The sequence below is a fragment of the Drosophila virilis genome, chromosome 5 (assembly GCF_030788295.1).
Source record: "Drosophila virilis strain 15010-1051.87 chromosome 5, Dvir_AGI_RSII-ME, whole genome shotgun sequence".
Lineage (NCBI taxonomy): Eukaryota > Metazoa > Arthropoda > Insecta > Diptera > Drosophilidae > Drosophila > Drosophila virilis.
In genome coordinates, this window is record NC_091547.1 from 26,011,168 (window position 1) to 26,029,929 (window position 18,762).

Genomic DNA, 18,762 nt, shown 5'->3' on the forward strand with positions numbered 1-18,762 from the left:
TTCCTGACATCCAACGTACAGACTAGGCAGTACTGTTTGGTGCCACCTGTCCATCTTGTGCCTTGGATAGCGTCTTCTGCTAGTTCAGCCACGGCCCTGATGGCATCCGTGGTGCTCCTGTGTTTCCTGAAGCCGAATTGTCGTTCAGACCGACCGCGCACTTCAGCAAGCTTGCATTCTAGGCGATTGCATATTATCCGCTCAAATATTTTTCCCATCGTGTCCAGCATACACAGGGGGCGGTATGAGGAGGGATCATCTAGTTCCTTGCCGGGCTTCGGGATGAGCACAAGTCGCTGGAGTTTCCATCTTCGTGGTACTGTGCATTCCGCTATACATTGATTGTACAACTCCACGAAGCTTCTGGGCTGTGCAGTAATGACAGCTTTTATTACCCCGTTCGGTATTCCGTCTGGTCCAGGAGATTTGTCCGCCTTTAGCTTCGCAGCAATGCTCAGTACCTCATTGTCGTCGGTGGGTGCACAGTCGTTTATTCCATTTGCTGGTAGTTGCGGTGCAATTCCAGGTGTCTGTCGAGGAAAGAGCGTTAGGAATTTTTGTTTGAGCTGTTCCGGGGTTGTTGGCATTGGTTGCCTGCATAGCCTTCCCATGACTAGCTTGTAAGCCAGTCAAAGGGCTCCGCGTCCGCAGCGTCGCAGAGCTCTTGGAAGTATCAGGATTTGCTGCGTCTGATAGCTTCCTTGAGTACTTTCCGCTTAGCTCTGAAGTTCTGCAGATGGTGCTCAAAATTGGGGGACGGTCTTGACCGTTGGCTCTTCTGCCTAGCTGCGAGGCACTCTTTGCGCGCTTTGGCTATGTCCTCGTTCCACCAGGCTACCGGTCTATGTGCGTTTCCACCCTTGCGAACTTTTGTCAGTATAGCGTCACATGCGTTGGTGATAGTCTCTGCTATCGCGTCAGCAGAGCTGTTGGCGTCGCCTCTTATGCCAAGTCCTTCTACCATAGGGAGGAGTCTTTCCAGGTCCAAAGTGTTCATCTTGTATCCAGTGTGTTGGAGCCTTCTACTGGCGCCTCTGCTTCCAAGTTGATAGGTGTCCGTTATCACCGCAAAGTGGTCGCTGTGGGTGTATACATCCGATACATGCCATTTGGCGTCTCGGGCAACGTCTGGGCTGGCAAACGTCAGGTCTATGATCGACTCGCGACCCGCTTTGCTGTAAGTGCTTCTTGTGCCGATGTTCAGCAGACAGACATTTAGCGAAGCAAATATGTCCAGCAGGATGGTTCCCCTTGGTGTCGTTCTGCTGCTGCCCCATTCTGTGGCCCACGCGTTGAAGTCTCCGGCGATTATCACTGGAGATTTTCCGTGCGCGTCCTGTGCGATGTCTTCAATAATGGCTGTGTACTCTGCCAGGGGTATGCTTGGTGGTATGTAGCAGCTATAAACGTATATGCGACCACATTTTGCCCTAGCAAACCCTTTGCGAGCCATCCGTTGAGTGAGCTGGTATGGTGCCTGTCCGCAGCTCCATAGTGCTGCTCCAGCGTCTAGGCTTTCGTGCCACACTCCGATATGTTTGGGTGTATACGGTTCACTAATGATGGCTACATCAATTCTCGTCTCCCGGGTCGTTTGTGCGAGCAGATCCTGGGCTGCTCTGCAGTGGTTTAGGTTAAGTTGCAGGAACTTAACCATTTCTAAGCGCTTTGTAGGCCTTCTTATACTCCGGGCAGTTCCTGCTCAGAGTTGAGTGCGCGGCTTGGTTAGTGCCCGTGCCCATTCTTGTGCAGAGGATGCACTTTGCCTCATGCGTGCACTGTCCAGACTTGTGCCCAGTACCTGCGCATTTAAAGCATGTCTCCTTTCCAACCGGATGCTGGCTCTTGCACCTGGTGGATGTATGGCCGAATCCCATGCATCTGAAGCATCTCTTTGGCTCGATCTTTTGGCGTATTCGGCATATAACCCACCCTATGCGGACCTTGCCGGTTTCGAGCAGTTTCGTGGCTAGGCTCGGTTGCAGGGCCAGCGATGCGATCTGTGTTCCTCCGTAGGCCGCCCTCATAGTGGGCGTCGCTTCTACTGGTATGTCTCCTTCCACCGAGGCAGAGAGAGCTGTGAGGACCTCATCTGCTGTCGTGGACTCATCGATATCTAGAACCTCCATTTGCACCGTTTCCTGCAAGGTTCTAACGGCAGCTTTTCCAGCCAGTGCGCTGCTGATTGCCACACGCAACTGGTCGGTAGCTGGGTCCGATGGCTTCTGGAGCCTGAGGATCAGTTCTCCTGCTGCTGATTTGCGGATGCCCTGTACATTATTTTTGAGCGCCTGCAGTGCAGGAGCTGTTTTCACCATTTTGATCACATCTGCGTATGGCATGCTCTCTGTACACGTGATCAGGATCGCATCCGGTCGGTTGGGCTGTTTCCGCCTGGTGAGCTTGCCCTTCACCTCAATCCATTTATTTTTTACCTCTCGGGTATTTTTGACCGGTGTTTTTGCCTCTCGCGCTTGGGTCGGTACCTTGCCCTCTGCCGGCTGTGAACGTTGCTGCTTGCGAGTTGGTGCCGGCTTGGAGTTGCTTGGGGCCAAGATCTGATTTTTTCCTGTAACCTCGTTCGTCGGTTTTTGCGCCGCTGTCGGTGGTTTACTGCATGCACCGCTTTCTTCCGTCTGCGTTGCCGTGTCGCATTTAGAATTGCTTCCGGCGCTTTCTTCAGCATGGCTCATCTGCTTATGGGACTCTTCGCTGCATCGCATGCGTAGGTTTTCCGTGAGCTGCGCTTTGACTACTTCTTGCAGCTCTTTTAGTCTCGCTAGCATGCTCTTAGTGGCCAAGTTTATGTGCCTCATCGCTGGCTGCTTGCCATGATACATGAACAGTAGCTCGTCCAGTATCGAGCCAATCTCTTCGATCTCCTGGGTATTTGCCTTGCTCTTCTTGGGCGGGGTGCTCCGTGGCTTGTTCGTAGGGCTGGCCGGGTCCCTAAGCCTTTTCGGGGTCTCTTTCTCTTCAATTTCCCTGCATGGTGCAGTGGGCTGAGGGGCCCTTACTGGTGTAGCCGGGGGCGTGCTCGCCAGGCATGATCGCCTAGCGAACGGGTCGGCCTTGCATACTCCTTCTTCCTCTTGTCCACCTAGTGGGGTGGTGCTTTTGTTGTTTCGGTTCATCATTGTGATTAATTGGGTCCCAACTCGAAGCCGTTGTTGTCGTGTGTATTGTGCAGTCACCTTCGCGATCCCGTGGTTGCCTTTCCATGGAGTGAGGTCCACGCGAGGGTTGACTCCGGTCCTTATGGGAGACGGAGTTCAGAGCCAGATCAGTGCTAGTCAGGGAATATCAACTGAGCCTGCACGGCCAACTGAATGGCGACATACGATAAGCGTTCTACGAGGCCTGCCAAGGTTTTAGCGGGACGGGGGCGAGGCTAGCATTAGCCTAGGAGCCGTTTCGACAAGGTGTCAGCTTGCCTATTAAGGTCCTAGAATGCCCGACTCGTCAGCCCATTTCTACAGTTACGTAAGGGGGGTCCAGTGGGTCGCTTCCACACTTTACTGGGCTCAGTGTGGGGGTGGAGTTTGCTTGCTTGCATTGACGGGCGTGCTGCCAGTTGTGGCGCTCATCGCTGCTGATTTGTGGCTCCAACGGTGGCCAATGGTTTCTCACTGGCGTTTGACAGATGGGAGTTTAACCGCTCCAGCTCGGTCGCCAGCGCCCCTTTTTAGTACACCGCTATGCGGCAGGAGTTGACTTGGTCGGATCCGTGGCCTTCTGTACAATTTCTTGCCTCGAGTCTTCAGCTGCAATGCGAGTAAAACGTAAAAGCCTAAAAGCATGCAATATCTTCCTTTGTCCTCATGTATACCCACACCGCGTGGCATACTTTCGCGCGTAATTGCTTTTTTCGTTGACGCATGTACTTCGGTTGGCAGCACTGTACAACCAACCAGCTGTCCAGAGCTTTTGTCTTGCTCATGTGCTTGAGCATAAACAATGTCGCCATGATAGTTTCGCTGAGAAAGTGCTCAACTTGCTTACTTGGATCAGGTTTAGAGTTGGATATATACCATCAGGTAGTCCTCGCCATCATCCCGTCATCCAGGTGAGTGCGCGGGTTTGCTCCATTCTCGTGTTCACCTCCACAGTCTTGCAGGTGTACCACCAGTCGTGCCAGTCGTGCCACCTGCGTCTCTCCGTGTGCGTATGTAGTCATCTTTGGTTTGACGCACCCTGGCATCCGCCGCTTGCGAATCGCGTATGTGAGCGTGGGTCTCCACGTGCTCAGCCCCTTCGCCACTGGATTGCACATCATCGCTTTGCTTTCCCTGCCGGAGCTGCGGCCTACGACAGAGAACAGCCGGAGCGACAGTCGAGACGCGTCAACTCACTTTCACTTTCACTCATGTACCCCTGTGTGTGTGTGTGTGTGTGTGTGTGTGTGTGTGTGTGTGTTTGTGCATGTGCGTGTGTGTGCGCGTGTGTGGCTGTGTGTGTGTGTGTGTGTGTGTGTGTGTGGGTGTGTGTGTGTGCACGTGGGTGTCTGTGTGTGTGTCTGGAGAGAATCTTATATCATTCCCCTTCACAAGAAGGTGGGAAGTCTGATGTACAAAATTACAGAGGCATTGCAAAGCTGTCCGCTATTTCGAAATCCTTTGAAAAAATAATCCTTAGAATTTGCAGCATTTCTGCAAAGCAGTTGTTTCCCCTCTTCAACTGGGATTCGTTAAGAATCGGTCAACTACGACCAATCTGCTTGAGTTTACTTCCTTGGTAAATGATGCTTTCCTTTCGAAAATGCAACCTGATGTCATTTACACTGACTTCAATAAGGCGTTTGACTCTGTACACCATGACATTTTACTTACGATTCCCTCCGCCTCTTTTGCTTTCGATTAATTCTTATTTAAAAGGTAGGACCCAAAGAATAATGCTGAGGCTGACTACCTCTAAGCGAGTTCACGTTATTTCTGGTGTTCCTTAAGGTAGTCATCTTGGACCTTTACTCTGTACTCTTTTTATAAATGAGTATATCACATGCCCGTGTATTCATGTATGCGGACGATGTCAAACTTTTTCTATCATACAATAATACCCTACATCATTCTCGTCTACAAGACGATTTGAACGCTATGCAACCTTGGTGTTCGGCCAATCAATTGCGTCCAAATTGTTCAAAGTGTATGTCTATGACATTTAATCGTACTACACCTTATCTTCATAAATCTTCATAAATTAAAGAATATAACCCTGTAGTAAGATTCCATGTTTCACCACTGTCTAGAATTAAATTTTCTTCTGATATATGAATAATAGAATTTCCTAACCTTAATTCACCATTTAAATCTTCATATGGTCCAAGCGCTTTTTCAAGTATATTTTTTCTAGCTAATTCATTTAGATTAAACATATTTTCAACTCCAACATTAGATTGAGAGTAGAGTTGATTAACATCATCATCATTATCATCATCCGCATCAGCACAGACATCAGTTTGATTGATTCTTGTATTAGCATCAATAAAATCATCATTATCATCATAATCATTATCATCATCTAGTTTCCGTCGTCTAATATACGAACTATCTAACTCTGGCTTAATTCCAGTATTTGAAATAGGTGGCGTGTACGACTGCTCTTCTTTCTTCGGTTTCAAAAATGCATTATTTAATTTATTACTCTTAGTAACGAGTTTCTGCAATGGTGCTGTAATGGGTCTTAATATTTCTTCCAGTTGTAAAGCGGATTCAGCTTACCTAATTTAATACTTTGAATTTTATTTTTTCAAAACATTTCTAGTCTTTGATAATTCCTTTAGTAAATTCTCATCCATTTTCTGATCTGCTATACAGTTTTAGAGCAGTAACTTATCTGTTATTCGGTTTTATAGCAGTTAAACAGCTTGTTATGAACGGTTTTATAGCAGTGAAACTGCCTGTTAAGAATAGCTGATATACAGCTTGACTGCTCTGTTAGCAGTTAAAGAGATGACTAAATATTAAAGACATATAATAGATTATGTAACTATAAATATAATATAGTGACATATCCATAGTCGCACTCACCCTTTAACATAACTTAGCACATAAGCATAAGCACAAGTATAAACATTTCTAATATTGTAAACAAAGAGCCTGGTGATAACATCGACATTGGTCAAGATCAAACTGTCCCCCTTGGTAGACATAAGCAAATCACCCTAAATATCACGCCACTGTCAATATTCCCATCAGAGCACTATCCCACGCATAATTGCTGACGCAGCTCAAACTTCACTCAATTTTGACTCAAGCTCTCTCAAAGCGAAGTTTGCTAAGCGACCGCAACAGTTAGATAAATTAGTTCATATTCTGGAGGCAAATCTGAATGTACTCAACAAAAGTAGCCGTTAGTGAAAATAATAAATTGAAATATATTTTTTTATAGTAACTTAATGTGTAAAACTTACTTAGATCTAACGCACAATCACGACCGAAATTGTTGTCGGTGTGTAACAAACATTTTCTCGAATACGTATCCGCACAAGAACCTTCGGGTTACTAGTAGTCTAATAACATTGACCCTTTGGGGAATAAAGTATAATCTACAAGAAAGTGCAAAGAAATAAAAGTGTAAAATCAAAAAAACAAAAAGGTTCAAAAACTACAAACTCAAAACTATTTAAAAAATAAAAAATCATCTAACGAAAAAAAAGTGTATTACACTAAGATGACCATCGAATTATCAGAACAACACCTCAACCAGGCCCTTTCACAACTAAGACAGGCTTTGACGGATCAACAGAAAATCTAAACGCTTTCATTAAAAGGATCGATTACATCCTACACCTTTATCCAACCCGAGATGTTAGACAACACAGCATCTTATACGGATCCATCGAATTGCAAGTCACTGGAGATGCTCAGAGAATTTCACAAAGGACAGCAACCAACACTTGGCAGGAGCTGAGAAACGCATTGATTGAAGAATATAAAGTGCAATCACCATTTGAAGAATTCCTTCGACGCTTATACAACACGAATTACCAAGGAAACGTTCGTAAGTTCATCGAGGATCTCGAAAATAAATCTTTTGTTATATTAAATAAGTTAGCATAAGAAAATATACCTAGCAATACGACACTTTATACAAATGCTATGAATAGCACAATCAAAGATGTAATTACAAAAAAATTACCAGATAGGCTTTTCATGATGTTAGCCAGATACGAACGTACGTCGACACAAAAAGTAAAGCAAGTAGGTCAAAGAGAGGGATTATATGTAAATAGCGTTACTGAAAAAACTAAGAATAATAATGTTCAGGGAAATCAAAATAACAATCGTAGGAACATGGGAAATTATCAGCAAAATGCTAACCCAACCACCAGTTCAAGTGGCTATTCCAACACGAATCAGAGTTAAGACAATCAGAAAGCTCGCCACGAGTTTCAACAGAAATTAAGTCAATGTAGATCCCAAAATCCTTTAAACTATCAAAATCAATCCCATTCACGCTTGAGTGCGCCAAACCCTCTGACTAAGCGTCACAGAGATAGCAACAGTGGACAGATGAAAATGGATACATCCGAAAATTTTCATCAGCACGCCTCGGAAGAAGAAGCAGAAGAAATCCATTCATAAAATTGATTATGAATGACGAAGTTCTAAAATGTGTCATTGACACAGGTTCAACCATAAATCTAATGAAAACGAACCGCTTAAATTTTCCAGTTTAAAACGAAACATTAAAGACTCACACCATAAATGGTGTTATTGAATTAAAACAAAGCATACGATTAGGAGCAAGCAAAATTTGCCCGAGTAAATAAAAATTCTATATTCACGACTTCTCAGAACATTTTGATGTTTTGATTGGGAGAGAATACCTTGAAGCATGTCAAGCAAAAATAGATAGATATATAAAAATAGAATAGACATGCACAAGGATCCGTCACCTTAGGAGAATTTAACTCTTGTTTTAGATATAATGACGAAGAGGTCGAAGAGGACATGACCGCACAAGAGTGCCTTGATCCAGCCTCAACAGAGGGCAGACCATTTAACTTCGCTATTAATAACGAATTAATTGAAAACAATTAGTTTAGGCTAGAGCACCTAAGCTCAGAAGAAAATGAAAAAATAAAAGAGTTTTACATGAATTTCGTGATATCCAGTACCATTGCATTTTTTCGAAAGGAAAGTATCATTTACCAAGGAAGTAAACTCAAGCAGATTGGTCGTAGTTGACCGATTCTTAACGAATCCAAGTTGAACAGGGGAAACAACTGGTTTGCAGAAATGCTGCACATTCTAAGGATTATTTTTTCAAAGGATTTCGAAATAGCGGACAGCTTTGCAATGCCCCTGTATTTTGTATATCAGACTTCCCACCTTCTTGTGAAGGGGAATGATATAAGATTCTCTCCAGACACACACACACACAGGCACACACGTGCACACACACACACCCACACACACACACACACACACACACAGACACACACGCGCACACAATGTAGCCATCATTAGCGAGCCGTATACAAACAAACATATCGGAGTGTGGCACGAAAGCCTAGACGCTGGAGCAGCACTATGGAGCTGCGGACAGGCACCATACCAGCTCACTCAACGGATGGTTCGCAAAGGGTTTGCTAGGGCAAAATGTGGTCGCATATACGTTTATAGCTGCTACATACCACCAAGCATACCCCTGGCAGAGTACACAGCCATTATTGAAGACATCGCACAGGACGCGCACGGAAAATCTCCAGTGATAATCGCCGGAGACTTCAACGCGTGGGCCACAGAATGGGGCAGCAGCAGAACGACACCAAGGGGAACCATCCTGCTGGACATATTTGCTTCGCTAAATGTCTGTCTGCTGAACATCGGCACAAGAAGCACTTACAGCAAAGCGGGTCGCGAGTCGATCATAGACCTGACGTTTGCCAGCCCAGACGTTGCCCGAGACGCCAAATGGCATGTATCGGATGTATACACCCACAGCGACCACTTTGCGGTGATAACGGACACCTATCAACTTGGAAGCAGAGGCGCCAGTAGAAGGCTCCAACACACTGGATACAAGATGGACACTATGGACCTGGAAAGACTCCTCCCTATGGAAGAAGGACTTGGCATAAGAGGCGACGCCAACAGCTCTGCTGACGCGATAGCAGAGACTATCACCAACGCATGTGACGCTATACTGACAAAAGTTCGCAAGGGTGGAAACGCACATAGACCGGTAGCCTGGTGGAACGAGGACATAGCCAAAGCGCGCAAAGAGTGCCTCGCAGCTAGGCGGAAGAGCCAACGGTCAAGACCGTCCCCCAATTTTGAGCACCATCTGCAGAACTTCAGAGCTAAGCGGAAATTACTCAAGGAAGCTATCAGACGCAGCAAATCCCGATACTTTCAGAAGCTCTGCGACGCTGCGGACGCGGAACCCTTTGGACTGGCTTACAAGCTAGTCATGGGAAGGCTATGCAGGCAACCAATGCCAACAAACCCGGAACAGCTCAAACAAATAGTCCTAACGCTCTTTCCTCGACAGACACCTGGAATTGCACCGCAACTACCAGCAAACGGAATAAACGACTGTGCACCCACCGACGACAATGAGGTACTGAGCATTGCTGCGAAGCTAAAGGCCGACAAATCTCCTGGACCAGACGGAATACCGAACGGGGTAATAAAAGCTGTCATTACTGCACAGCCCAGAAGCTTCGTGGAGTTGTACAATCAATGTATAGCGGAATGCACAGTACCACGTAGATGGAAACTCCAGCGACTTGTGCTCATCCCGAAGCCCGGCAAGGAACTAGATGATCCCTCCTCATACCGCCCCCTGTGTATGCTGGACACGATGGGAAAAATATTTGAGCGGATAATATGCAAACGCCTAGAATGCAAGCTTGCTGAAGTGCGCGGTCTGTCTGAACGCCAATTCGGCTTCAGGAAACACAGGAGCACCACGGACGCTATCCAAGGCACAAGATGGACAGGTGGCACCAAACAGTACTGCCTAGTCTGTACGTTGGATGTCAGGAACGCGTTCAACTCAGCCAATTGGACAAAAATACTAGAAGCGCTAACGGCCAGACACATCCCGAGCCAATTAATAAAGTTAGTGACCAGCTACTTCCAGGACAGAGTGCTAAATTACGACACAGAAGACGGCCAACGACAGTACAGGGTAACTGGAGGCGTTCCTCAGGGCTCTGTTCTCGGGCCGCTACTGTGGAACGTCATGTACGACGGAGTACTGCGCCTTTGCCTACCAGAGGGCAACACAATCATTGGTTTCGCCGATGACATCGCTGTTGTTACTGTGGCGAAGAAACTCGATGAGGTCACTCTTAGGAGCAGTGCGGCCATCGACAGGATAATTGACTGGCTATCCCAGAACGGACTCACGCTAGCGGAGCAGAAGTCGGAGGCAGTCTTAATAAGCAGCAGAAAGATAGTTGAGACGACATCGTTGCGCGTTGGCAGTGCTATCATTAAGTCCAAGCCCGCCATCAAATACCTGGGCGTTATGATAGACCACAGACTGTCGTATAAACAGCACCTGGAGTATATTAGCCACAAAGCGGCCAGTGTTACAACAGCCATTAGCCGAATGTTGGCGAACACCAAAGGACCAAGGCAGAGGAGCAGAAGGCTAATCGCTGGAGTGGTGACGTTCACAATCCTCTACGGATCCAACATATGGGCCCCCGCAATGGAGGTTGCATCTTACAGCCGAGGATGCAAGGCTGCATACCGACGATGTGCATTGCGTGTAGCCACCTGCTTCCGCACTGTATCGGAAGACGCGGCCTTAGTACTGGCAGGCATGATCCCACTCGGCCTGATGGCGGCCGAAAGGCAAAGTGGGGCAACCACCAACAGGCAACTGAGGGATAACACCATCGAACAATGGCAAAGCAAATGGGATGCGAGTTCAAGTGGCAGATGGACCCACTGACTTATCCCAAACCTGAAGCTTTGGCTACAGCGGCGACACGGCGATGTAGACCACTACCTGGCACAAATATTTACTGGGCATGGCTGCTTTAAAGCGTACCTGCACAGGTTTAATCATGAGGACGACCCCTTTTGCGAGCACTGTGGGTACGGTGTGATTGAGGACGCGGAGCACGCATTGTTCTACTGCCCACTCTATAGTCGCGAGCGAGACAAAGCGACGGCGGGCAGAAATGATTTGTCTCCGGAGAATCTCGTGGCGCGAATGGTGGCCACTGAAAATGGATGGACAGCCGTTGCTAACATGGCATCGGCTATAATGAAGGAGCTGCGACGACAGGAGAGGATCCGACGCGGCATCGACTGATGAGCGGCTGATATACAGCCGTACCCCGCCCTGCGAAGTAGTACTTTGCGGTTGTCCCGCAGGAGCGGGCTACAACTTTCTACTCCCCTTAAAATACCCTTTCCTTCTTTGTTTGTCTTAGTTCCCCCTTGTAAAATGTTAAGCCGTTATTTTCTTTTCTTCCAAAATAAAAAAAAAAAAAAACACGCGCACACACACACACACGCACATGCACAAACACACACACACACACACACGCACATGCACAAACACACACACACACACACACACACACATACACACACACACGCACACACACATACACACACAAAGAGCACTTGGAGTACGTGCACAAGAAAGCAGCAGAGTCCTGTCGAGCGCTATCCAGGATTATGCTGAACACACGGGGACCGAAACAGCAGAGACGCCGTCTCCTTATGACCGTAAACCGAGCGGTAATAATGTACGCGTCCCCCATCTGGAGCAGAGTTATGGCTGTTCCCAGCTACAGCCGGGGCGTACACTCTATATATCGCCTAAGCGCTCTACGGGTCAGCTGCGCATTCCGGACGGTATCGGACGAAGCGGCGCTGGTTATCGCAGGAATGGTCCCGCTTAGCGAACTGGCAACAGAAGCTGTAGTTTGCTATAGAGCCCACGATGGAAGCAACACAGGAAACTCGATTCGCACTGAGGCAAGGATGCAGAGCGTAGCATGATGGCAAGCACGCTGGGATCGCGCTTCTAAAGGACTCTGGACGCATAGGCTTATCCCAAACTTGGAAGCCTGGACAAATCGCAAGTATGGCAATACCAATTTTTATTTAACGCAGCTCCTATCAGGCCACGGATGCTTCAGGAGCTACTTAAAGCGATTCGGCCACGACAACACAGACGAGTGTTCTTGGTGCGGCAGAGGAATCATAGAGGACGCCAATCACGTCATATTCGAGTGTGGACGTTTCGCAGCGAACAGACAGGAACTGAAGGATATCATGGGCAGACCTATCACGGTGGAAAACCTGGTCACGAGCATGATAGAGACCGCACAAAAGTGGGACGCTGCCAGCACCTTCGCAGCAGAAGTAATGCGAGAACTCAGGAGAGTTGAGCGCAGCAGACGGAGAACCGCGGATATTTAGGTATCAAGAACATGCCTGTGAAGCAATGCTTCGCGGCCGTTCCGCAGGCAATCCACGCTACCTAAAGAATACCCCACCTATAACCTAAGCTAAATAACTAAGGATAAATAAATAAAGTGAATACAAAAAAAAAAAAAAAAAAACATACACACACACACACACATACACACACACACACCACACACACACACACACACGGACGACAGATTGTTTTCATAGAGTGCGGACGCGATTTGTAACTGCTCCTTGAAAATAAACAAATAAACCTGTGAAATTAAAGTGAAGTTAGTGCACGTGTGCAGGGAACCGAGACAGGCCTAAGACACCAAAAGGTGCGTGGTGGTACTCACTGCGAAGCCCGTGCAGACCATTCCTGGGGTGGCGTCTACAGTTCCACGAACCAGGCGAGGGGAGTGGAGGCGTCTACTTGGCGTGTTTGTGCGCTTTTTTTGAGTTTTACCACTCAATTGTATTAGCCGTCTCGCAAAGCTATTTGTGCAGTTGGTTGCATTCACTCTAACAGCTGTTAGTAGTGTTGGCTAGCGCAGTTCACAACCAGCTGATCTGCACTATAGAGCCAGCTGCCAAACTGCGTAGCGGAGATACCAACCAGGTGATAAGCTGTAACTGGCAGAAAGTACAGCATACTTTCGGGCTTACGCTGTTCTTGCTAAGCATTTAAGCTTTGGAGAAAGAACAGGCAAAGAAGCCGATATCGGTGCTCACTACAGGCTCCAGGGCAAAAAAGGAGCAAAAGGTCGCGGAACAGACCAATTTCCAAACCCCCCGCCGCAGCGGTGCCCATAAAAACGGGGCTCTGGTGACCGAGTCGGAGCGGTATAACTCCCAGCCATTAATAGCCAGAGGGAAACCGTTGGACACCGAGGAACTTTTCTGTAGAGCCCTGATAGTTAGAGCAGGTGCCCAGAGTGAAAAATGGAGGATGAGCTGCATGCCTTTGCGCGCCGCTGTGCACTACAGCGATCACCGTCACACCAGGTGGTCACGCCAGTGCAGCAAAGAGTGGCTGCGTCGTCGCCGGCAAAAGCGAGTGAAGAGCTGCCAAGAACGCTAAGAGGCACGATTGAGAAGATGGGCTTAGTCCTTAAATAACATTACAAAAAAAAGATGCAATTAACATGTTATTAGAATGCGAAGCAGACGCGGATGAATGTGTGTGTGTTCATGTATACAGAAATTCTTAAAGCTGCTGCCCCATTCAATTGTGCAGTTGCATATAACTTTGGTTTTTCTTAACCGATCTTTATGAAATTTTCTACAGTATATCTTATTGTACTATAGAATATTTGCCATTCCCAGGGCGAACTTCCGCGGAGATCGGTCGTGTTTTCTGTGCATTCCCGTGCGTGTGTATGTTCAGTGCATCCCAGGCAAAAAACAAACAAAAAGTGACAGTGACACTAACTAAGCCCGCCCCAGGGCTTAACAAACAAATCGCGCCTGCAGAGCGCGAAAAAAAAAACAATTGTGCTGCCTCTGGCAGCTAAACTATATATATATATAAACATATATAAACATTTAAATTTTTTTTACACAAAAGTGCAACCGCGTGCGAGCGTAAGAGAGCAAGCTTTTGCTAAGCTCAAACTGCGCTCAGCTGATCGCCTTAACTCAGCTGTAGTGTGTGTGTGTGCGTGTGAGTGAGCAGAGCTTTCGCGAGAGAGCTTTTGCCTAGACTCACTAACACAAGTAAAGCACTAGCCAATAGGAGAACAATCAGTGCTGGCAAGTCAGTCACTGACCGTGACAGTGCTGACACTTTCCAGTCACCGTTTCGCTCCCCGTTCACCAAAGTCACTTTTCACAAAAATACTGGAGATTTTTGTAAATAAGTGCAGCTAGTAAATTTTGGTCTACATCTCACCTAATGGCGTCCAACAAGCCGAATCCACTCATCCCCGACTATCCTGCGTCACCTATATACAACCCGTCGGATAATGTGCTACCGCCATACATCACGCTGTGCGGGGGTACTACGCTACTCACCACGTCGTGCATCACCACAACTGCCTGCTCCCTAGGAACGACTACGGTAACGTCGTCCCTCGCACATGGCATCAGCTCCCAAGGCCCCGCAATCCCGTCCATTCCTGGCGCGAATCCTGCTACAAGCCCGGATCTCCACGCGTTTTTGAATAATTACCCGCCCAAGACTTCACGTACTTGGCAAGGTCAATGGTTTAAGGCCACAAAAAGAGAAGGTGGCAATCTCTCCCCCCGTATCGTCCGTAAGAAGGCGAGCACCACCGAAGCCAAGAAAGCCAGCCAAAACCGGTTTGCGGCCCTCTGTGACGAAGAGGAAAGCGACATGGACACGGAAGTAGAGCTAGCCACCAACAAGGAAGCTTGCGCCGACGAGGATGTAGATGATAGGCCATCCACCTCGCACGCAGCTCGCGCAAGGGCCAGCAGGCAACAAACGGCAAATAAAAAGCTTGCCGCACACCCGCAACCCACCCAGACGGCGCCTCCCAATGAGCGGCCTGCCTCTAAGGTGCCGAGAATAACTGTGCCAAACGTCCTCAGTTTCACCAAGTTCTGCAAGGAACTAGACAGCGTCCTAGGCGCGGACACTTACACCGTCAGATCGCTTAATTCTGGCGACTGCATCGTCCAATGCCGCAACTCAGACGAATACCGAACGCTGGCAAGGCACCTTCGCGAGAACGGCTGCCTGTTTCACCACCACCAGCTTGCAGAAGACCGGCCGTACCGCATAGTTCTACGAAATATCCACCACGAGGTCGCATCCGAAGATATTTCAGCGCAATTGGCAGAAAAGGGGCACCACGTTGTCCGCATATATACCCCGCGTAGCAGAGTCAATAACGAACCTCTAAATATGAGATTTGTTGACCTGAGGAAAGCGGAGAACAATAACCTTGTCAAATCAATAACAGTACTATGCAGGCACAAAGTTTCGTGGGAGAAGCCTCGCAAGACGTCGGGCCCTGTACAATGCAACAGATGCCAAGAGTACGGGCACACAAAATCTTACTGCTCGAGACACTATGTGTGCAAGGAGTGTGGGGACAACCATCCAAGCAACGAGTGCACACTTGGCAAGGACGAGAATCGGTGTTGTCACCACTGTGGAGAAGCACACGCAGCAAACTTCAAAGGCTGCAAGAAGTACCTGCAATATGCTTTCCAGCAGAAAAACCAGCACAAGGCAAATGGCAGAGATGCAAGCCGCTCCAGAGATCCCCGCCCCAAAACAGCCGCTCCTGCCTGCAGCTTCGTGCCCGGCCAACAATCCTTTGCCAGCGTCCTCCGCGGTACCCAGCCCGCAGAGCGCAGTGCCCGCTCATCGTCTCGCAGAAGGAACACTGGCAGTACTCCCAGCCAATCGCAACCTGTTGCCGACAACTGCCCCAACTCAGCCCTTGAGCTCATGATGAAGCAAATGTTCGCCAGATTCGACCAACTGATGTCTCTCATACAGACTCTTTTACAAGCGCTAATGCACACTAGCGCCAAAAATAACAGTGCCTAAAATGAGCTCCCTCAGGATAGCACTATGGAACGCCAACGGAGTCTTTTCGAAGGCGAATGAGATCACAGCCTTCATCGAACTCCACCACATCGATGTGTTTCTGCTCACGGAGACTCACTTCTGCTCTCGAATCACCCTCAGAGTGCCAGGCTACACTCTCCACACCGCCAACCACCCAGATAACAGCCAACATGGAGGAGCAGCAATATTGATCAGGTCGTCCTTGTCGCACCACTCACTTGAGTCATCCTGCCACTGGCATATGCAAGCTGCTGCTATCCGACTCGGATCCAGCAGAGGCGACTTCAATCTCGCCTCTGTATACTGCCCTCCGGCCTTGAGAGTGACTGAGGCACACTTTCGAGCCCTTTTCGACCAGCTTGGCCCCAAATTCCTGGCAGGAGGAGACTGGAACGCCAAACATCGCTGGTGGGGAAACTACCGCATGTGCCCCCGAGGGAGAACGCTCTTCTCTGCCATTGAGAATGAAGGCATCGAAGTCATAGCCACTGGAGAGGCAACGTGCTACCCATATAGGGCTACTGCAACACCAAGTGCACTTGACTTCGGGCTCTACAAGGGATTCAGACAGGAACAGCTGCGAATACGAAGCCTCCTTGACCTGACGTCGGATCACCTCCCATTACTGATTGAGCTCGAGGAGACTCCCAAGTGGGAAGTTGGAATCCGCAAAATGCTCCCGCCGCGCTCTAACTTGGGAGTATACCGGGCCTGCCTCGAGGACACATTAGAGCTCAACGTCACCATAAATACGGCAAGTGAACTGGAGAGCTACGTTGACCACCTCACAGCGAAAATTACGGAAGCTGCTAGACGTGCAGCCCCGCAAACCCTGCCTCACTCTCGTACCTTCAGAAGGTCCCTACTAAGCCCTGAAGCCAGGAGTCTCCTTGCCGACAAAAGACGTCTAAGGAGGCTGTACATCCGCAACGGAGACCTCTCTACCAAGGCAGAAATGGTAAGCGCGTCCAACCGGCTCAGACGACTGCTGGCTAGGACTCGAACGGAAAATCTAGACAGCTTCCTCGAAACAACTGGGCATGACGGCAACAGCACCTTTTCAGTGTGGAAGCTCACCAGAAGCATTAAGAGGCAACCAGTTTTTACCTCCCCGATCACGGACCACTCTGGCCTCTGGCTCCGATCGGACGAGGAAAAGGCCAACGCGTTTGCTGACTACTTGGAGACAACCTTCAAGCCATTCGACTTCGCAGATGTTGCACAGCGCCGTAAAGTAGCCGAGTCACTGGACGCTCCACTGCAGATGGCTCTCCCGATAAGAAGCATCTCCCCCGCGGAAATCGGGACACAGCTGAAAATGCTTGAGCTAAAGAAGACCCCAGGATGCGACGAAATCGACAACAGAGCAGCTAAGGCTCTCCCACGCAAAGGAGTCATGGCGCTCGCCACAATTTTCAACTCCATGCTCCGCCTTGGCCACTTTCCGAAGCAATGGAAACATGCGAAAATTGTGATGATCGCCAAACCCGGTAAGCCGCTAACTCAACTTGAGTCCTACCGCCCTATAAGCCTTCTGCCGACGCTCTCAAAAGTCTTTGAGCGACTTCTGCTAAGCCGTCTCTTAGAACTCGACGAGGTCACGCGCCTGGTCCCGGATCATCAGTTTGGCTTCAGAAAGTCTCACGGCTGCCCCGAGCAGGTCCACCGGGCAGTAAAACACGTACTAGAAGCTTTTGAGCAGAAGCAATACTGCGTCGGCGTTTTCCTCGATGTCAAACAAGCGTTTGACAAGGTCTGGCACGATGGTCTTCTGTTCAAGATCAAACTGATACTCCCAGCGCCATACTTCAGCATCCTTAGCTCCTTTCTGGCAGGACGCACCTTTAAAGTGGCCGTTAAAGACCAAAGGTCGGCAATTAAGGGCATCAGAGCAGGTGTCCCACAAGGCAGCGTCCTCGGTCCGATGCTGTACACGCTGTATACGGCGGACCTGCCCACACAAGGACAAAGCAATGAAGACCTCAGCCCTGCGAGACTGCTGGTGGCAACATATGCGGACGACACTGCCTTCCTAGCCTCCCACAAAAATCTGCAAGCTGCTACAAGTGCAGTGCAGGACTGGCTGCTGCAGATCGAAACCTGGACAGCTATGTGGAACATCGCTATAAACTGTGCCAAGTCCGCCTGCGTCACTTTTACGCTGCGCCCATACAGCTGCCAGGGGCTACGGTTCGATGGACGAACCATTGAGCAGACCAACTCTTTCTGCTACTTGGGTGTCCACCTGGATCGAAGGCTCATATGGGGGCCTCACATCGCAGCAACGAGAGCAAAATGCCTGAGAAGACTTCAAAAGCTCGATTGGCTACTAAAGCCTCAAAGCAAGCTGCACATATCCACGAAGACACTGCTTATCAAAACGATGGTAACGCCTATCTGGACATATGCGATCCAAGTTTGGGGCACGGCATCAGCACACCAGCTCCGTCGCATAAGAGTGGTCCAAGCCAAGGCAGCACGCAAGGTTGCTGGCCTGCCATGGTACGTAACAACAGACGCCATCGAACGCGATCTCCGCCTAACAAAGGTCGGAGATCAGCTCAACTTCTTCAGCAGCCGATACTCCGACAAATTGGTGCAGCATCCGAACGCGGCCGCAAGGGCCCTGGCTGAGCCCATCAGTGAGAGGCGCCTCCGAAGGCTACACCCCGACGACCTACCAACGAGGCACATCACTTAAACATCCCTTTCCCATTATTGTTATATATTTTTAAGTCTGTAATTATCATTTAAGTTATTAAATAATAACTATACACTATACCCTTAACTCCGCTTGGTAGAGATCAGAAGGCACTGATCGAT

General features: G+C 48.7%; 1 protein-coding gene across 1 annotated transcript; it reads right to left on the minus strand.

Annotated features, from left to right (window-relative positions):
- Window positions 1–673: 673 nt before the first annotated feature.
- On the minus strand, window positions 674–3,137 carry LOC138911315 (uncharacterized). Its single transcript, XM_070209632.1, has 3 exons — window positions 1,933–3,137; window positions 1,687–1,851; window positions 674–1,619 (listed from the first exon to the last, which is right to left on the minus strand). Exons 1-3 carry the CDS (start codon window positions 3,135–3,137, stop codon window positions 674–676), a joined length of 2,316 nt encoding a protein of 771 aa, XP_070065733.1.
- Between the last annotated feature and the right edge of the window lie 15,625 nt (window positions 3,138–18,762).